Below are 21,333 nucleotides of genomic sequence, written 5' to 3' on the forward strand. Positions count from 1 at the left end.
AGTAAACTGTGATAAAAATACAGATATGACATAAACAATTTATGAAAAAAACACACACCAAACTATACAGCAACTATGTGAGCAAAACAGCAACGAACGTCACATACATATATATATATATATATATACATGCCATGGTTATGCAAATGATGAATCATACGACATAGATGAATATTGTGTGGGTAAGGTTGATATATTCACTCACTCTGTTGATTACCATATAGGCATAGCCAGGGTATTTCTGCTGCCTTGAAGTGTTCATGTTCCACTGGACATGATAGTGCCAGGCTTCAACCAAATATTCCAAATCCAACCACTCCCATTGAATGTGCAAGTCAAGAATTGCTCTGACAATTTCTTTTTTTTTATCTGTGTGTCTGGAATATTGTGACAAAGACTTTAAGCTTACATTTCTAACAAACATTTATAGATCACATTATACACAAAGTGTCAAAATTAAGGCTGGACTCATTGACATCTTGCTAAAACTATGCGCACATAGAATTCCCAGATTCCACACAGAGACATTTTTTTCCCTACTGTAAGTGTTAGTTTTTGTTTTCGGGATGAAAAGACAGACACTTTTTGAGATTTGTTCCATTGAATCTAATTTTAGCTGATACATGTGCTGGAACTTTCCCTAAAGCCAGAAATGTTGGCTCAGTCGAAGCTTTAAGAAGGTCATTTTGGATTGAGCAACATATTTTCTTTCTCATTAGCATTTAAAGAAGATGCCATTTGATGAGCAGTGGATTGGATGTGCAACATTGTGTTTCACAAGGCCCAGGAACAACTTTAAGATAGAAATACCCTGATAATTCTCTGTCCATGTTTTATTACACACAAAACACAGAGATATACCCCTAAGGCTTCTGATAGTGTACAACTAGACTGTGTGATGGTTTGTTCACATCACCTGGGCCAAATCAAACAACGCACTATATTGGCTAGAACTGATTGCTAAGTGTGATCTATTCACCCAGATCCAGATAATTCTATCATAATCACAGACTTGCTTATTTTACATATCAAACATTGTGCCAACAGTTTCTGTAATGCTCCATAAGTGAGTTATGCATGGATGAGTTATCAAGTATATTCCTTTTAACAAAGAGAATATATGGATGTCAACTTGATGTCAGAGAGCATATATATGTACATGTAATTACTTAGCTATGATAACTTACGTGTTGGCTTCCATTGTCTAGTGCTAATCACCTAGTAGCGCCAATCATCTGTTGGCTTCCTTTGTTAGCTTCTACCCTTTGTTATTTTTCACCTTTTGTTATCTTATTAATGTTGTTGTCCTTACATGTACATATATATATGCTCTCTGCCTCATGGCATTCATTCACCTGATGAAGGAGTAAGCATATACTCCAAACGTTGTGTTCCTCATAATAAAGAAGTTGACATCCATATATTCTCTTCCTTATGTTAATCACTTCTAAATGCCCTTCAAAGACCTTATATTCCTTTTGTACTGGAGCCAAATTCAACTGATATATCATATATCTATATATTCCATTGAAATAAATAATGCTGATATTGCAATAATTATCATAATTATTATATACACCTTAGACAACCAACCGTTTAATTGTAATGACAAATGTGGGAGTTCAAATGGAAGCAGCTTTTAAAAAAAAAAGGTTTCAAAAGGAAAATTAAGTCTTGGCTGATAGCTAATAGATCGAACAATTCCAAACACACATTTTGTGCTGCAAAGCTGCAAGGTCTCTATGTACAGCAGTCTTTGGTAACTAATTCATGTGCATCTGGATTCAGTCCTTGTGAACTAACTACATGCATCAGCAGTTCCTAAACAATGATAACATATCTTAACATGCTTCACAATAATACTTAGTATATGCTTTTGTCATTATGCAAGGGAATCTTCATAATCTGAGAACTACTGTTAACCTCCACTGTGGAATAACATGACCTTGCTGCAGTGACCTCCACTGTGGTATGACCTTGCTGCAGTGACCTCCATTGTGGTATGACCTTGCTGCAGTGACCTCCACTGTGGTATGACATGACCTTGCTGCAGTGACCTCCACTGTGGTATGACCTCCCTGCAGTGACCTCCACTGTGGTATGACCTTGCTGCAGTGACCTCCACTGTGGTATGACCTTGCTGCAGTGACCTCCATTGTGGTATGACATGACCTTGCTGCAGTGACCTCCACTGTGGTATGACCTTGATGCAGTGACCTCCACTGTGGTATGACCTTGCTGCAGTGACCTCCACTGTGGTATGACCTTGCTGCAGTGACCTCCACTGTGGTATAACCTTGCTGCAGTGGCCTCCATTGTGGTATGACCTTGATGCAGTGACCTCCACTGTGGTATGACCTTGCTGCAGTGACCTCCACTGTGGTATGACCTTGCTGCAGTGACCTCCACTGTGGTATGACCTTGCTGCAGTGACCTCCATTGTGGTATGACATGACCTTGCTGCAGTGACCTCCACTGTGGTATGACCTTCCTGCAGTGACCTCCACTGTGGTATGACCTTGCTGCAGTGACCTCCATTGTGGTATGACATGACCTTGCTGCAGTGACCTCCATTGTGGTATGACATGACCTTGCTGCAGTGACCTCCACTGTGGTATGACCTTGCTGCAGTGACCTCCACTGTGGTATGACCTTGCTGCAGTGACCTCCCAGTGGTATGACCTTGCTGCAGTGACCTCCCAGTGGTATGACCTTGCTTCAGTGGCCTGCCTGGGGTGTGTTTTAGCTGCCACTATTTCATGGCCTTGAGTCCTTGGTGTGGGGTGTTCTTTGTATTGTGGCCTTCCTGTAGTATATATTCCTGCACTGACCACAATGGAGACCACTCCTCCTCTGTGATATGTCGAGTCTGCACAGGTATCTGCTGTGGTATGACCTTGTGGGTAGAAAGAGCACCAGTTGATTGATGTAGGATGTCAACAAACACACGCTCCTGATATGTTTGCCATAGACTTCAGTGACTAAACTTGCAGATCTCATCATACACACACCCTGCAAAACAGTAAAATACCATGGAACAAAACTGAAGATGAAAACATGAAAAAAAGTTAAACTTGTTGGTAGCAATGAATGATGAAGAGCAAATGCAGCAACGAGCTGATGCTACATCACAAGAAGATGTAGTTAGTACGTAACACCTACACCAGACATGACGAAAGTGGTTTTAGTCAGGAGATCATGGAATTATGTAAACAACCCTATGATAACCTGGATGCCGTGGTACAAAACAACCTTAGCGCTATGACTGTTGTAAGTCTATGTTAAGGTATGGGAGTTACGATCACCTTAGCGCTAAGGTCGCTTTGTACAACAGCAGGTTTTTAGCTGTAATAATTAATCACACTGATATAAAGGCATTTGGAAAAGAGAAACTTCACTTACTTCGCCATCCTTCACAATCGTGCTTCAGATCTTCAAATGAACTGTCAAAGGGTGGGGAGAGAGGTTCGTCCTCGGGGTCATAAAACTGACGGAGGTAGGGGTGTGCCAGTGCCTGCTCTATGGATATACGGGAATCTGGATCAAGGTCAAGGGTCTTTTCCAGAAGGTCAACAGCTGAAAAATGATATTAAAACATGACTACCTGTAGATGGAGATTACAGTTTCAGGTGGTGTTGTCAACACAATAACTGTGAGCTACATTGCATGAACGGAAAAGGTTTCAATGTATTTACCATGAGGATCAGCATTGTGGAAATATTCTGAAAAATTCTTCCTTTTTGACTTTGGTTGTGACCGTATGAATCTTCGTGCCTGGAGGAAGATAAACAGAGATAATGTCATATGGAAGTCATACAAGGTGACTAAATGGATCGAGTAGTCGGGTTCAAAGACTTAGTTGATAGCATGTCATTGTACCACGATGGCATGGGGCGTTGCTCATAATATCAATCACTGGATTGTCTGTCCCAGACTTGATTATTTACAGGCTGGCGTCATGCAGCTGGAATATAGCTGAGTGCAGCATTCACAAAACATAAACAAAACAAAAAATCACATGGAATTCCCTAATGGTTTTTTGTCCAAGGTTAGGTCAGTACCTACCTATATGTGACAGATAATAAAAGATAAGGAAGAGAATCCTAGCACAAAAACCAGTACAAGGTTTTTCATTTATTAGCGACAACATGGTTGTCTTGTTTGCATGGATTTTCTGGGCAGTGTTGATTTACAGTTTCTTGATCTCTTTGATATAGGTTATGACAAAATCTAACATTGAAAGTTGTTTAACAGCCCCCTAATTTTCAATAAAAACATTGAGATTTAAGGGAAGTGAATCATCCATGCAACAAGACAAAGAATTGGCCTGACTTTGTGGTGCAATGCCACACTGTCTCTTCCCCAGTTCTAGTCTCCATCACCCATCTTAACCAACACTTGTAGTGAGCTCTCACAACACGCTGGGCACATTGGGGACTAGAAGTCTCCGATACTTACATCCCCGCTGACCATCTTCGCAATAAACTCTTCACTGGGTGTCCCGGTCAGCTGCAGTATCCTGTTCAACTGGTCAATATCTGAGACAGACGTCACGGAGACAAACAAGGTTCCACAATACAATCTGTGCTGAAATCAGTGTCTGACACTGAATTATTCTTCTCTTGTGTCCCAGTCTAAATATGAATAGTTCATTCATAGTATGCCTGTCTGCTTGTGACCTAGTGAATAGTTAATTCATAGTCTGTTTGTGACCTTGTGAATAGTTCATTCATAGTGTGCCTGTCTGCTTGTGACCTTGTGAATAGTTCATACATAGTGTGCCTGTCTGCTTGTGACCTAGTGAATAGTTCATTCATAGTGTGCCTGTCTGCTTGTGACCTTGTGAATAGTTCATTCATAGTGTCCCTGTCTGCTTGTGACCTTGTCAATAGTTCATTCATAGTATGTCTGTCTGTTTGTGACCTTGTGAATAGTGCATTCTGCTTGCTTGTGACTATGTCATTAGCACATGTATTATTGTACCTGTCCCCTTCATCCCTGATTAATGCATTCCTACCGTGCATGTCTACTTGTGACCTCTTTTCAGGTCTATTAGTGTGGCTGTAAGACTTTCAACTTGGAGAACTAAATAACATTGCCTGGTCACGACAACATCCTACACGGAGGCAAGGATACGGTCTGAGCCCTTGAACAGGGGTCTCCTGGTGATCATCTCGGCCAGGATGCAGCCAACGGACCAGATGTCCACTGTCAACAGAAGAAACAAAAAAGCCATTGTTATGGTTGTTGGGTTATAAATAATACCATTTATCATATACCTATCAATGACATGATGCATTTTGCATGGGCCTTAGAGCCAACATGGACAGTCATGTCACACACAGGGGGTGTAATAACCACCCCCGTATCACACCCCCTACTGGGCTGATATGGCTTGTGATATGTATTTTGAATGAGCGATCGATATCATCCTGAGTGGTAAGAAATTAGAGTTACATTTCCCCGTCTGCTCAGCTAGCTTTCCCATGACAATGACTTCCAAACAAGGTGAAAATATTTTGCAATCACTTGCAAATAGATACATATTACAGTTTTATGTTGTGGTTTATATAGGGTTGATATGGGGGTCTCGGGCTGATATAGGGGTCTCAGGCTGATATGGGGGTCTCTGGGGTCTGGGGCTGATATGGGGGTCTCAGGCTGATATGGGGGTCTCGAGCTAATATGGGGGTCTCAGGCTAATATGGGGGTCTCAGGCTCATATGGGGGTCTCAGACTGATATAGGGGTCTCGGGTTGATATGGGGTTCTCAGGCTGATATGGGGGTCTCGAGATGATATGGGGGTCTCAGGATGATATAGGGGTCTCAGGATGATATGGGGCTCTCGGGGGGCTGACATCGGGTATGATATGAAAACTGCATATAATAACCTCTAAATAATGGCAGAAATATCTCTTATACAATGGTTATAAACTTAGTAAGAGGTTAGTGTGTCATCTTACATTATTCATACAGCGAGGTTAGATATAGTTTCTTTGTTTGTGGATTTACACCACACTCAGCATTAATTCAGCCATATGATGGATGCCAGTAAATAATCATGTCTGGCCTAGACACTCCAGTGATCGATATCGTGAGCAACAATCCTCATCATTGGGGTACGATGACACGTAATCAACAAAAGTCACAGAGGCTGGCCACCTGATCGGTTCGGTGGCCACTTACAACCTGTAGAGGTTGCTGAACGCCTATTCAAACCTTGATTCCACACAGGGTGATTTTAGATATGGGGAAATATATAAAGACATCTTATAAGTAGGATCAGCATACACTAAAATATACTTCAAAATTTATGCCAAATACAATTTTGGGCAGGTAGAATTAAAAGTGTTTGGCACAGACTGTGAAACAATATCATGTTTTAGTTTTGGGTCTGTCTGCCTGTATGGCAATATGTACAATATATATGTCTATGTATTAAATACCTTTCTGATTGTAGTGCATCCAGTTGAGCATGATTTCTGGGGCTCGGTACCAACGGCAAACAACATAACCCGTCATCTCCTCTGCGCTTGACCGAGCTAACCCAAAATCTAAAATCTATAGAACACAAAAATACACCATCATGACCATAGACTCTATATTTGGAAAAATGATTTTACCAAAATATGTTTCCATATAAATGAAAGGGAATTATCACTCACAACAAATGAAAGTAACGAGGTAGCAATTCTTGTGACATCTCATTTAAATATCTCACTAGTATAGTTCAGGGTATGCACTAAAAAAAATTGAAAGTTTGTACATAAACAATGACAACAGACCTCTCATGGCTAAGTCTCACCTTAATGTCCGAGTTTTGATTTACGCCTATGTTGTTGGGTTTCAGATCCTGAAACAGAATGATAGTATTACAACAACTCGCTACAATATCAAGATGTAACCCTATGTTTGAACAAGGGAGTACCTTGTGAAGGGATCCAACTGCTCATTTGGCCTGTTACTTTCTAGTGAAATGATGTCACTAATCATGTTGATATAAAAGGCGGTATTTAAAAAAACCCATCATACCCAGCTGAGGTGATATTATAGTACAACCAGTGAAAAACAAGCACGTGGCTACCAGAATGTCAAATATTGACTTTGTCTTCCCGAAACACGTGATCGTGACAGTGTTCCCGTTTACCGGTAATTACCAGTTTTTACAGGTAAAATTAGGCTTGGACCAGTAATTCATGTAACTGACGGTCCCTGTGGACCGGCAAATAAAGTACCTTATCAATGTTTGTTGTTAAACAAAACATTGGCGATATTCATATGAGTATATTTTTTAAACGAAGTCAACTTGTCGGTTACCATGAGGATTTTTAGTGCAAGGAAATAAGATTTCTCTTTGCTTCAAGGTTAAATATATATTTGTAGCGACTTTATCTCGAAATATTTTTTTTAAAAAGAGGGAAAATATATTCTGTCCAGAATTCCCATGGATTTACACTGACTGAAATAGAAAATTCCTTCCTAGAATTGGTATTACTATGTGTGATTTACAGTATAATGACTTTGTACTTCCTATTAGAGGCTTAGAAGACAATATTTAATAGTTAAGTGATAAATCGCAAAGAACAATTAAGAATGAAGCGTGGCTTATTTCACAATAAAACATTGTTCTATCATGACATCATTTCTGGAGATTCGAACATGCACTCGCAACTTCATGACGTCGTAAATTGATCAATGTTATTATTGAGAGGGAAGTATCTAGTGAGTTTTTCCCCATAGATGTAGCTGGGCAACACAGATAAACACAAAAGCCGAAAGATCGCACCCAAAAGTGGGAGAAATATGACAATCGGTATTGGGAGAAAAGGTACAGACATTCAACATGAAAATTGTGAGTACCGGGTACATGCAGGAAAAGACCAAATTAAACCAACCTGTTTATAAAATGGACTTGTCCGATATTGCCAAGGTCGGATTCTATTCAGGGAGTTATCATTATTTAAATACAGGTAAATATTTTTAAAGCTTGTACATTTTAGCAACATCCCTAAAGAGGCTGTACATAATATTGTTTATTCTCCCTGCAGTGTTTTATTGTATGATAATCACATCCCACTCGATGTTTCTTTCTTAAATTAGCAAACTGTCCACTTACTCTGTGAATGATGCCAGCCGAGTGAATGTACTGCAAAAATAAGAAAAAGCCCACAATGTTACAAAGAAAGCCAAGGAACTGATGATAGCAACAGAATACATGAAATAGTTGGGAATCAGAAACCTTTTCATCAATTTATTAATTATCATCAATTTTCCAGTGTATTATTAATATAACTCCATTATATAACAATATATACCTTAACCAGTCTAATTACCCTTCTTAATGATTGAAACAAATGGCAATACTAATAGTGCTCTACTGAAATACTACTGTCAATGTATACCATAGATTCTCCACCTCTTATTTCTCAGAAAAACATTTTTTCTAGCCAAAACATTTATGACAGTCTTTTGATTCAAGTAAATGTATCAAGGGATCACCATTATGAGGATGCAATTTTGAAATTAGATCAATCCTGGATTCATATTGAGTAGACTTATTTTGATAGTGCATTGATTTCAAGTTGAGGAGCGAGATTTGGTGATAAGAGAGATGACGATTGTGATGTCATTTCCCAAACAAAGCTATGGTGATGAATGGGTGCTGGGTGTTTATCATAATACAGTCGTGCCTCGTTTATACGGACACTTGCGTCATTTCACAATTCGTCCATATAAATGAATTTCCGTATAACTGAAACCAGCTTCTTACTGGAAGAGTTACTTCCCTTCCATTATGCAACTCATCACAGATGACAGAGCAAACAGATACATCCACTCAATCTTTATTCATACACATTTCAAAAAGTCTGTCATGGAACTTTACCACATTTTGAGGTTTGAATTTTAAACAATAATTCCAAATTTTCCAGATCGCCTGTGTTCTCGTAATAGATAATCAAGGTCTCTATACAAGCACGAGCCTCCTTGTGAGTTGACAGGCCATACTTACCCAACTTTGACCTCTGACCTCCACAGACGCCATATTTATCAAAGGGGATTACATGTACAATAAACAAGCTCGTCTCAAACGTAACTCAGTGTCACTTGGTTAATTGACTTCTCACGAATCAAAGGATTACCACCAGCGGAAGGATTACCATCCGCGGAAGTGTATTGTCCGGATAAGTGAGACAATTTTGTGTGCATTTCAGTGTTTTGTGTATGAAAATGACCGTCCGGTTCCGGAAACTGAATTTCCTGATATACGGGTAAATTTATATAGTAATTATTTCGTTTTGAATGAAAATTGTCTGGGAACCGAGGTTTCTGGATATCTGAAGTCCGTATAAGCGGGGCATGACTGTAAAAGGGAGATATGGATTTTCAAGGATGTCCATGAATATAGGGGAGGTAAATATGACAACACCATGGTCATATGAAGCCGTTAAGCCCCCTTGGGTCAAGGCTGTAATGGTGGCAGCAGCTTGTCTGTCAGTTCCTTTGACACCTGATGCACATCAGGTTGATGTTCACAGTGAATTAGGTATGATAAGGGCCCTTTTTGGCCCACCGTATTGGCATATTTTAAAAACATGTTTAAAAAAGTTAGGAAAGTTACAAAATGTGTTTATATGAAGAAGAATTACTGTAAGTCAGTAGGTGAGAATACCACTTTGTACAGTATTTCATTGAGATGACATCATGTCTATTTGTTGTGGGAGAAAAGCCCAACATGACACAGGTCATAGACATTTTCCACTTCAGTAAAACCCACAACATGGGTACTTAACCAACAGAACATGGATCATAATCAGGGTGAATCTAACATACTCATCTATGATCGGCAGATCCTGGCATGACTAAGGGACATAACTCTGCAGAGCACCATACAGAGATGTGTTGAGAGTAACTCACCTTGAGTCCCCTGAGAATCTGGTACAGCATGAACTGTATGTGGTCATTAGACAGAGCCTGCAGCTTGAGGATCTCATGCAGGTCTGTGTCCATATAAGGCAACACCAGGTATCTACAGGCAAAACAATGGTGCAGGGTAACAGCTACCAGTGCATTAAACATGAATAATAATTCATCATGTAGGATTTGTTTATTTCTTTTTTTGCAATATAATATTCAGCAATATTCCAGCTATATGACGGCTGCCTGTTGACATCACGAGTCTGGACCCACCATTCCAGTGATTGATATTATGAGCAACAATCTACACATCAATGACACACAGTTGAATAAGTTACTTAACCTGACCGACTGATCCAATAATTCAGGAGCATGTTGTATAATGGATTCAGGAAATGTAGAATAAGGGTTTTAATTCACACAGAGCACATGGCATACATGCAGGCGGACATGTTGGAACTCCCCCCTTTCTTACTCCCTAAGTTATCTCCCATAGACCACTACACTGAGTGTACATAAAGACATAACAGAGCACCCTGCACGGAGAGGACATTTGTATACATCTCTGTGACACCCTGTGAGGAAGATTTAGCAACCCATGTTGTGGGACTAACAGGATTGGGTGGTCAGACTTGCTGACTTGGCTGATGCATGTCATGATATACTATTGTGAAGATTGACCCGCATGATATCAATCATTGGCTTGTCTGGTCACAACTTGACCATTTACAGACTGCCGCCATATAGCTCCCACAATATCACTGAGTGCGTCGTTAAACATGAAACAAACAAACAAACAAACATATCTTTATGACAGCTCCTGTTTGGTTGTAATAACATGACTTTAGTTTTTGCTTGTCAATTTCCAAAGGGAGATATTAAAAGTTGAGTCTTTGTTTTATTGAACATGGCTCATCTAAATGAATAAATTATTTCTTGTGGCATTCAGAATATTACAGCCAAATAAACAAAGCTAAACCTTGTTCATAAATGCCTGTTGCATTTGTTATACTTACACATCACCGAACCTGTCGTACGTCTGGTCTGGAGTGAACAAATCCTGCAGACATATTATCTGAAACATGGAGTCAACACCTTCAGCAGTTGAGAACAACAGGTGTCCGGAGACGACACCCAGCCACTTCCATGCACAGGGATGGTTTCAGATAACTTCTGGCAACTCACATAATTTACATTTGATTTCATAACAATTACATGAATGTCTATGTCCCCACAGATAAGTCAATGGTCTCTTTCAATAATATTTTAACTTAATATTATTTGGGGGCGACAACGGCCAACATGGCTTAAATTTTGTCAAGCAGGCTAATGTACATGGGTCTGTATTTCCACACCCAAGCCCCAAGTACTAGATATGTGCCATACACATCATTTATATTATTATGTTTCTTACTCCAAATCGTTTTATGACACTGTGAATATTACTTTTTCAGACAAATAATATTGCATGTACCGTATTTAATGTAATTAGCGCCCAGGGCGCTCTCAAAAATCTAAATAGGGGGCTCTTAGTAGAATATTATTTTGGTGAAAAAATCCAAGTTGAAAGATAAATTTCATGGTTTATGCTGACAGCCTGAAAAGTTTATATACGACAGACATATTTTTCCAGAATTTAATTGCCCATAATTAAGGGTGCATATAACACACAAGTGCATATTATACGCGAATAAATAAGTGTTGTGTACATTGATCAATCGGAAGGGGTACTAATTTGGATTGTTCACTAGCCAATATATTGGCAAATGTTGCCGTGGGCGCTTATTAGACCGGGGCGCTTATTACGTCGAATAGAGTATTGATTGTTCTGCTGGGGTAAGGTGGGGGTGGATGCGAATCGTTAAAAAATAATGAATTTGTTTCAAAATATACAGAAAAAACAAGTTCACAAAATAAATATTGAGTGACCAGACAAAACCAGGTTGCACCCTGGTCCCATATATTTATCAAAGTTGAAATATGTGCACATAATCCTGAATTACCTATTGTTTGACAGAAAGCATGACAGATTACATATAACACAGGGAGTATTAACATATTATCATAAATAAAGCTTAGAGGTATTGAGTGTGTCCAAAGATTGATGTAATGTGGGCATGTAAGTTTTAAACTCAAATTTGAAACATTTTCCTATACACTCGGTACATGTAGACATAACTATTAGCTTGCATTTTTCAATAATAGGCGATGTTTCATACAGCTAAATCAAGCCCTAACTCAACATGCTGTATCTTGAAATAAATCTGTTGTGCTCATTTGAAACATTGTTTGGCACCTATTTTCAGACAAAAAGAATGTCTTCAACGTGTTAAAGGAGTAACTGAAAACATATTCTCCAACTAAAATCCCAAGGCCCCCAAGAATATTCACTGTCCCTTAACTCTTATCCGTCAATCTGGTGTGGACACTCTGTTCTTGATTTACAGTTTCTTGGTCCATGTACAAATATACATTGGACCACATTAAAGTTGTCAGGGCCGATAACCAAAGAAAAACCTAGAAATAAGAGTCTAAACAAAAATACAAACAACAGAAGAGAATATTTTCAATCAAACAGCATGCATATCTGAATAAATTTGAAAAAACTAACACGTTTAGAGGCCAAAAGAAATAGGAGAAAATGCTGCTGGCCTAACTGATCATTAGATGAAAGGAGGTGAGGTGAAATTGGGTTTAACGTCGCGTCCAAGATTATTACACTTATATAGCGACGTGCATGCACGTGTATGTGTGTGTGTGGCTGCTTGTACTAGTCCGGACTGATGCCGATTTATAGTGCTAGCTCACTGAGATACCATGCCGCAGTTTAACATGAATACCCCACTCAGACACAGTATACTGACTCCGAGCCGACCAGTCCTTGTTTTAGCCCCTTAATGCCGAGCGCCAGACAGGGTAACAACAAGTACAATCTTTTAACGTCTTTTTGTATGACGCGGCCCGGGATCGCACCCTGGACCTTCCGCTCTCCGGGCGGACGCTCTACTTAGATGAAAGGAAGTCTTATTGTTACTCTTACGTTTTCATGATGAAAGTGCCTCAGCATCCGTATTTCCCTGTAAGCACGTTTAGCATGAGTCTCTGTTTGGAATGGCCGAGCTAGCTTCTTGATGGCCACCTGCTTGTTGGTTGTTGTATCAGTAGCAGAGCTGAAATAATCAACAAACAGAAGTTTAACACTAAAACACTTTCAGAAAGTATCCTTAAAATCTTGGGCATGTAAGCTACGGTGTCAACGATTGAGAGAGGTGTTTTGCACTGCTGAAGAAGCCAAGGTTTGATATTTGTAAATTTGCAGGATTCAAATACTCAGTAATACCTGCTTATCTCAAACCAGCCATGTTTATCCACACTGCACAAAGGGAAAGTTATCGTAATTTACTGTTTCACTGAAAATTCCGCTAAATAATCTTTTATCTGATAAGTATTAGTCAATGCAATAAACCATGGATGGGATATTCGTGTTGCCATGACAAGTTCTGCATTTTAAAATTAGGTGATGATACTTATAATTAAAAGGAAAAGTATTCATACCCAGTGAAGAGTCCAGAATATGTCTGGGCTCTAAATACCCTTTTAGACATTTTTAACAAAAAGATTGCTGCACATCAGACATTTAATAAAATGTATTTTTTTCATTGAACTTCCTGATACACAGTGAAAACACAGACATCCCGTCCCATCTTCCCGAAGCAAGAGAGTTAACTGACTATAAAAGTCCAGTTTCCACCCTTGCTGAACTAGGCTTGTATTATGGAGTTACATTTTGGCTGGGCTAACGAGTCTATGCATAGTCCAATCAAAATCGGGCACAAAAAATCGAAATCCGGTTCGTAAACTTTCGTGCTGAATTCGGTCGATTGCAGAATTTGCAAAGCATGTGCACCTCCAACTCGTTGTCAACAGATATTTACCACACCTTTTCATGATTTTAATCAAGGAGCTCACGTGATTTGATGCACTTCGCGATGTGAGACTCATTTTACCAAGTCAATAAGCCTGACCAACCAATCCTGTTTGTCGCCTCTTACAACAAGCATGGGTTGCTGAAGATCAATTCTAATGTTTCTAAAAAAGGTCACTTGGTACATAAGAATGAAGTTTATTCAAAGATTTGTGAGCTAACGAAATAAAGAAATATATACTTATAAAGTCAAGATTGTTTTGATAACTGGCCTCATATTGACAGTGGCTTAAAAAATAAAAGAACCTCATTTGGTGATTTTGGACAATGTTTTTTTTTAGTTCTCTGACAATTTGTTGTACGTAGACGAGTGTTTTAACTACACAATGATGCAGGCCAGATCTTCACGGGTCCAAGGGCAAGTATTCCTCCAACACTGAAAAGCTCCTCTACAGAAGCAAAACCTCCTTGACAGCTTACACGAACTCTGGGAAGGAGGTAGCTCAGCGACAATTAATGGTGGGACAATTAGGGCAACAGCACTGTACCCAGACAGATTCATATACCTGAGTGTGGTGAAGGGAGACAAGCCATACCACATACCTGGAATATTATGCAAATACACGGCAATGTCCATATTGTTGAGGGAGTGTTCTGCGGGGTTCAGCAATGTTCAACACTACTTTCAACAGTATTTCAATTCTATCACCTATTATACGTACTACTTGGCATCAATCAATAGCAAAAAACTAAGTTCCATCTCATTAAAATCTGATCTTAGTTCTTGCTACCATTACACACAGTGTACAGCATTATAAAGATCTACCCGTGAAGATCCAGGCTAGAATAGGTCTTCAGCAACCCATGCTTGTTGTAAGAGGCAACTAGGGGATCGGGTGGTCAGACTCGATGACTTGGATGATGCATGTCATGGTATCCCAATTTCATAGATCGATGCTCATGATGTCAGTCACTGGATTGTCTGGTCCAGATTTGATTATTTACAGACCACATATAGCTGGAATATTGCTGAGTGTGGCATTAAACAAGAAACAAAGAAAGAATCATCTGGGTGAATCTTGCATTCGAACTCACAATCACAGGATTCTGCAGTCCTGCAAAGCAAACTGAATTGGTCCGTACCAATGCCAGGGCCTTAAACAACTGGACCACCCATGTCCTTGTAAAACTTGAAGGTGGTCAACACTGAGAGTACATAAGAAAACAAGGAACTTGTCCTGTTATCCTTGTTTGTTAAATGGGAATTTCTGGAATAACTTTGAACTGGTGAATCCTTTAATTTTGTTTTCCTTTCCTAAAGACAACAGCTGTCAACACATGGAGTGATTCAGTGTCATGAGAGGTTGTATTTCCTGAACATCCAGTTCCTGTGTAACCTCCTGTTGAGGACTCCAACATCAGTCATAGGGGAGAGTTCAATATAAGTTCAAAGGAATATAGTATTATCACACATACAGTTGAACCTCATTGTCTCCAACTTGTTCCCCACGAGTGGGACACAACGATTGTTTTCGAAAATCAAACATCATGTTATAAAATGTTATTGCCAGGTTCAGACACAAAAATAGATTTAAAGGCGTACATAAATTTCAGTGCCGAGGCTTCTGGTTGTGAAGGGGATGGCAACTCAGGTGTATCATTGATCTTACTGTCCCCCATCTGGAGTGGCATCCTTGTTTAAGTCATATCTTGAATAATAGATTCACTAACATAACCTTAATCCCTTATATTCATTTGTCAATATTCACGTGTCATCGGCAGTCACGTGAGAACAATTAAGTAACTAACTGCTAATGTGTATACAGTAATCAGCTTGCACCATTGATGTAAAGTGTGCTTGTTAAAACTAAGCTTGATTGGGTATTGGCAGAGTAAAAGCATTTGATGTCATTGCGTCAAGTTCAGTGAGGTCAGTCAGTTGTGTGTGAAGTCAGTTGAAAGTTGAAAGTTTGGTGACTGTCAGTGTGTGGACGTTATTTATTTTGAACTGTACGAGTCAACAGGGGAATTTTAGCCTTAATTTGAATACTTGGTACTCCCAAATGAATTCGAGACAACAGGGAATTTGACACATCCAAGTTCAACGCATCAAGGTTCTACTGTAGTTCTATAGTTTCACACAGACTTATTTAAAACTTGTTCCCGTAGGCATGGTCAGGTGCATTTTACCATGTCTTAAGCAAGTGATAGTTGGTTCTATATCTTAGTGTAAGATATTTTTGGGCCAAATCCAGGTCAGTAGGTAAGGAAAAAAATATAAAATAAATTTTACATATTTTTGTCAGGGTATTTTTGTTGATATGAGCAGTGTAAGTAAAGCTTGTCTTGTCAATTACACTTACTGTATACACAAATTTGTTTGTGGTTACTACATGTACTACATACGTTTGCATTCACAGGAATATAAAATGGTGCTTTTCAGGTATAATGATGGAAACGAATAACGGAACAATTAAATATATAGGGAAATATGCTATAATGTCAGTACATTTGAAATAGCACGCATACAAATTCAACACAAGTCAGATTCAAATGTTGAGATGTGTTTGTGCGTATTGTTCCAACGTGTATTTGGTAGCCAAGGCTGGGAACCCATGATAGCATAAATCATTTTACTGTGTCTAAAACTAAATGTTCCCTGATGATACTCATTTTCATCAGTATATGTTTTTTGCTACTTTACATATATCTAGGGTCAGTTAAACCTGTAAGCCGAGTCTTGCCTAACTTCTTTGAGAGACATTTAGAAGTTGGAGTACTAAGTAAGGATAAGATTTATGGATGAACTACAATAAGGAGCGACGTTTCAGTGTAGGTTCTGACACTGTTATTAAGCAAGTGATGTGCAGAGTATGGTTGACGAGAACTGAACATCACTTGTTTGATAACGGTGTTAGAACCTACACCGAAACGTTGCTCCTAATTGTAATAAAGAAGTTGTTCATCCATGTGTCTTACCCTTACTTAGCACCTCAACTTCTAAATGCCTCTCAAAGAAGACACAAGCAGGAGGCAGTGTTTATACAGTGGAGCAGATATCACATGCAGTTACACTGGAGTGGAGAAGCCTGTTATGTGCACAAAAAGGGTCTTAAATATCAGGCTTGGTTTCTATGTCACCTAAAATCTCTACTATCTCTAGTTGCAAACTTGATATTGAATAACCTGTTATCTGTGTCTATAGCCTTGATGTGTCGTGGGACACAGGTGCACAGTGATCCGACTGAATGGGTGGAGTTACGTCCCTTAGCTGGCAAGGACTACCTCGGTGGTCTAGTGGATAGAGCGTCTGACCGCAGAGTGATATTCTTGGATTCAATCCCACGCCACATCACACCAAAACACACTAAACGATGGTACTTGTTACCCCGCCTGGCATTCAGCATAAGGGGCTAAAACAAGGACTGGTGGGCTCAGAGTCAGTATACTGTGTCTAAATGGGGTAGTTATGTTACACTGACGCATGGTATCTCAGTCGGCTAGCACTTTAAAATCAGCATAAGTCTGGACTAATACAAGCAGCCACACACACACATACACACACATGTGCATATATACATGCACATGCTATATACATGATATAAGTGCAATAATCATGATAATGTTGAACGCAACATTAAACCACACCTCACCTTCAGATCAGGATCTGATCATCATGGGTTTGCAATTGTGATAGTCCATTGATACATTATTAATTATTGAGTGATTTCCCTGTACCATTACAATGAATGATAGAGTTTCCTAGAATATCATTGGGGAAATTATTTTTCTTATCATATATCGGTCAATGATATGAGGCATTTTGCAGGTGCGATAGAGCCAACAATGAGACGATCATATCTCAGTGTTGTAATAACCTGACCCGTATTACAACCCTGCTGTGCTGATATAGGTTATCAATGCAGTTTGAAAGGGCGATATCAGTGGTGGTAAAAATTTGAATTACATCCCTTATTGCGTTGTATGCTCATCTGCTTGGCTAGCTTTCCCATGACAATGTCTTCCAAAGGTATTGCATTAATTTGCAAATACAAATAGATACATTTTACAGTTTGCGCTATGGCATATTATAGAAAGGTTATTATGAGGGCTGGTAAAAAAATTCTAAGCCTGACTAACTTTCAACTACAGGCTTTAACAAAGTGAACTAGTCAATGTAGTACATTGTTTGAGTAGTTCATTGCAAGTCTTAGCCATGGATCCTTTGAAACTATTATTCATGAACATTTACAGATGAATAACATATCTGCTCTTTGGGTGCCCCAGATTCTAAATTCTGATCTTAAGGAAAAAAGAAATGACATTGCCAGAGAAAATTTAGAGCTAATTAAGGAGGAATTCGTCAAATTCAAAAAGAGATTAGTAATGGGTGATGAAACATGGGTCTATCACTATGATCCGAGTCAAAACATCAATCCATGGAATGGCACTATTCCACTTCTCCGGCACCAAAGACATTCAAGGTCAGTGAAGAAAGTTATGGTCACTGTATTCTGGGACGCAAAGTGTGTGATCCTTGTTGATTACTTAGAAAGTCAAATGACGATTACCTGTGCCTACTATGCTAATTTGCTTCATCACCTGAGACATTCTATCAAAGAAAAGCAGCGAGGAATGCTGACTGCAGGAGTTCTACTACTTCATGATAATGCCTCTTCTCACACCTCTAGACTTGCAAATGCTGCTATGTGAGAATGTGGGTTCAAAGAGCTTCCTCACCCTCCATACTCGCCAAACCTGGCACCAAGTGATTTCCACATGTTTCCTAAACTGAAAGAACACCTTCACCGAACAGGCTATGACCATGATGACGGCAAAGCTGCCGTGACGTCTTGGAATGGAAAAGCTTCACTATCTATATGAGAAGCATAGTAAAAAGTAGGAACATTATGTTGACCAAAAAATTAAAAACACTTTCACAAGTGTTTGTTTTGTTTGTTTGGCTTAGAACAAAATCATCTTGTAATATACTGAATCACAACATTCTGAACAAAAACTTGATACTTAGAAGTTATTATATGGCAGTTTTCATATAACGCCTGTATCAACCCTCGACCCCATATCAGCCCAAGCGCTGAAGGTCTCCAGTTGATATGGAATATGATATGAAAACTGCCATGTAATTACTTCTAAGTATCAAGTTTTTGTTCAGAATGTTGTGATTCAGTATGTTACAAGATGTCACAAGCCATGCTTAGAACAGATGATAAATGTGTGCTACAGGATGAAATGGGTGACAGCACCTTCAGCTTTAGGAGCTAGTTGTATGTTTGCAATGAAAAGCTGCAAGATCTCTCATGAAAGGGTCTTTATTTGAGTTATTGTTGATATAAACATCATTTATATTCACCCCCAACAAGTCCGCCCATCATGCTGAATAAAGTGTTTTCATTGGTGGGAGAGTCATTGCAAGGGGAGGGGTGAACAGAAGTTTTCATATAAAAAAGGAGTGATGATAACTTTTGTGCATGAACTTTGAATAAGCAAACGTCTTAATCATCATCGTGGGACGTCAAATGGCATGCATTGTTCATTGCAATACCAGTGATGCTGTCCCCACATTTTATGTAACATTTTTCAATTTCCCCCTAAAAAGAATACATGTAACATATTTTCATGACACTCCCTTCCCTATAACAATGACCAGTCCTAAACCCTAGATAATGTTCAAATATTTTTTTTTAAATAATGTAAAGCTAGAACCATGGTATTTCTTCATGCCCCATCCACCCCCATATGGTTGTGAAACCACTAGTTTATGGCCAGACTTGATCATTTAGTCTGCAACATTACTGTTGACCGTTGCTCAAAACAACTTTTCAATCAATCACCAGCCAAACAATTGCTCACCAACTGGTGACATCATGATGACCAAAGGACCTGTGAGGAGGCTGTTTATAAAGGCATAATTCACACACTGTTTATATTGTTAGGTCATGGGAAATTTATTATTAGATTTTCATCCCTTCCTTGCTTTACAAATACCCCTCTTCCCATTATTTCATTTTCTCGAAGTAACTGCTGATGAAGAACATAGCTGTGTGTGTTCCCTTCTACCTTTACGGGACGAAATACACACTGTACATAGTCCCCCCAAACACATCCATCCACAGTCAATGTACACAGATGCCTTCAACAGTTTTCTTTTTAAATATAGGCAAAATAAAAATGTCTTCAGGCTCACATTTAAATTAATTATTTTCATGAAAATCTAATCATTACTTTTTCCTGAAAGGAATTGGTGTGTGTGTGTGTGTGTGTGTGTGTGTGTGTGTGGTGTGTAAGACTATTTCATAACAAAGCCAAAGTTGTTACTGTATCTTCAAACAACTTTTGTGTCTTTTCTAAGTTTACTTCATCTGTCGATGAAATAATATGAATAACAATATGAAACATATATATTACTAAAGACCGTCCCATTGCATAGATACAGATCTACCATGTCTCATTTGAAAAGTTTTCATCTTATTTTGTACCGTCCTTGAATCTCATGGTCAAGGTCTGTTCATCTGTAAACAATACACAGTGAAAATACACTTACCAAACTTGCCCATAGGCCCCTGTACCTATCGGGTTCAGCTTCTTGTATTTGTTGGGGACTTCCCAGAGGGTATTTACAAGTTCCGTGTGGTAATACCCGGGTTTTGGAGGGGAACGATCTTTCGACATTATCCTTATCGAGATCACTGCTCGAGGATTATAAAATCTTCTTCCGAACTTTGATCAGTACGATTAATCCTCTAGGATTCTTTCTTTCAACATCGAACGTATTTCCGGGTCTGGTCCATGAGTCACTCGACCTTTCCGCGATGGCACTCTTATTCACCTAAGCGTAGCGAAGTAACAGTCATTTTGACCTCGTTTCGCACAAGGCACTGACTTACGAGATGAGTGAGACTGCAAATATTCCCTTTCCCTGGATAGTGGGCGTGGCAAGAGTGTCCCCGCTTGCACGCGCCTCTTCCTGCAAAATGCTCCACTGCATACGAAAACCGCAAGTTACTCCATCAAGAGGCAGGATTACCCAACTGATTAAACAAATCTCCACCGTTAGATGGCTTGGTAATCCCAACTCCGCATGCGTAGGCAATCGACTCCGCTGATGACGTAAACACGATGGTCGGGGTCACGTGCTGTTTGTTTTCAACGGGAAATCCCCTTTCATTACGGAAATAGGTAACCAATCAGAGAGCGGTGAGAAGTGAAACGGTCGATGACGAGTCCTTACGTAATCACGAAGTTGTCATGTTGCGAATGGATCCTTCTTACGAAAGACACAGCGTTATCTACGTGTATGGTTATTTCCTTGATAAGTATTGTCCGTACAAGTAGATTACTGTCGTTCACGGGAAGTTTCCAGATATATGTTGTTTCAAGCTTTGCCGCACCAGTAATATGGCTGTCCGCGTGTGTAGATCCTTTAAAATCTATTATTAAATTACCTGGTAGTCATGTGGAGATCTTTTTTTGG

General features: G+C 39.3%; 1 protein-coding gene across 8 annotated transcripts; it reads right to left on the minus strand.

Annotated features, from left to right (window-relative positions):
- Window positions 1-1,353: 1,353 nt before the first annotated feature.
- Window positions 1,354-20,956, minus strand: LOC124136311 (mitogen-activated protein kinase 14-like). Of its 8 annotated transcripts, XM_048401448.1 has the most exons (15): window positions 20,404-20,956; window positions 12,957-13,086; window positions 10,933-10,991; window positions 9,917-10,028; window positions 8,118-8,147; window positions 6,807-6,854; window positions 6,448-6,562; window positions 5,137-5,208; window positions 4,459-4,538; window positions 3,696-3,774; window positions 3,403-3,576; window positions 2,667-3,012; window positions 2,533-2,604; window positions 2,106-2,470; window positions 1,354-2,043 (listed from the first exon to the last, which is right to left on the minus strand). In XM_048401448.1, exons 1-12 carry the CDS (start codon window positions 20,529-20,531, stop codon window positions 2,975-2,977), a joined length of 1,065 nt encoding a protein of 354 aa, XP_048257405.1. In that variant the 5' UTR covers window positions 20,532-20,956; the 3' UTR covers window positions 1,354-2,043; window positions 2,106-2,470; window positions 2,533-2,604; window positions 2,667-2,974. The 8 variants fall into 8 exon arrangements, with proteins under 8 accessions (XP_048257405.1, XP_048257404.1, XP_048257403.1 ...); XM_048401447.1 differs by having other exon boundaries at window positions 2,106-2,590; window positions 2,622-3,012; XM_048401446.1 differs by having other exon boundaries at window positions 2,106-2,518; window positions 2,555-3,012.
- Window positions 20,957-21,333: the final 377 nt, after the last annotated feature.

This window comes from Haliotis rufescens, unplaced genomic scaffold (genome assembly GCF_023055435.1).
Source record: "Haliotis rufescens isolate VD_foot unplaced genomic scaffold, xgHalRufe1.0.p SCAF_22, whole genome shotgun sequence".
Lineage (NCBI taxonomy): Eukaryota > Metazoa > Mollusca > Gastropoda > Lepetellida > Haliotidae > Haliotis > Haliotis rufescens.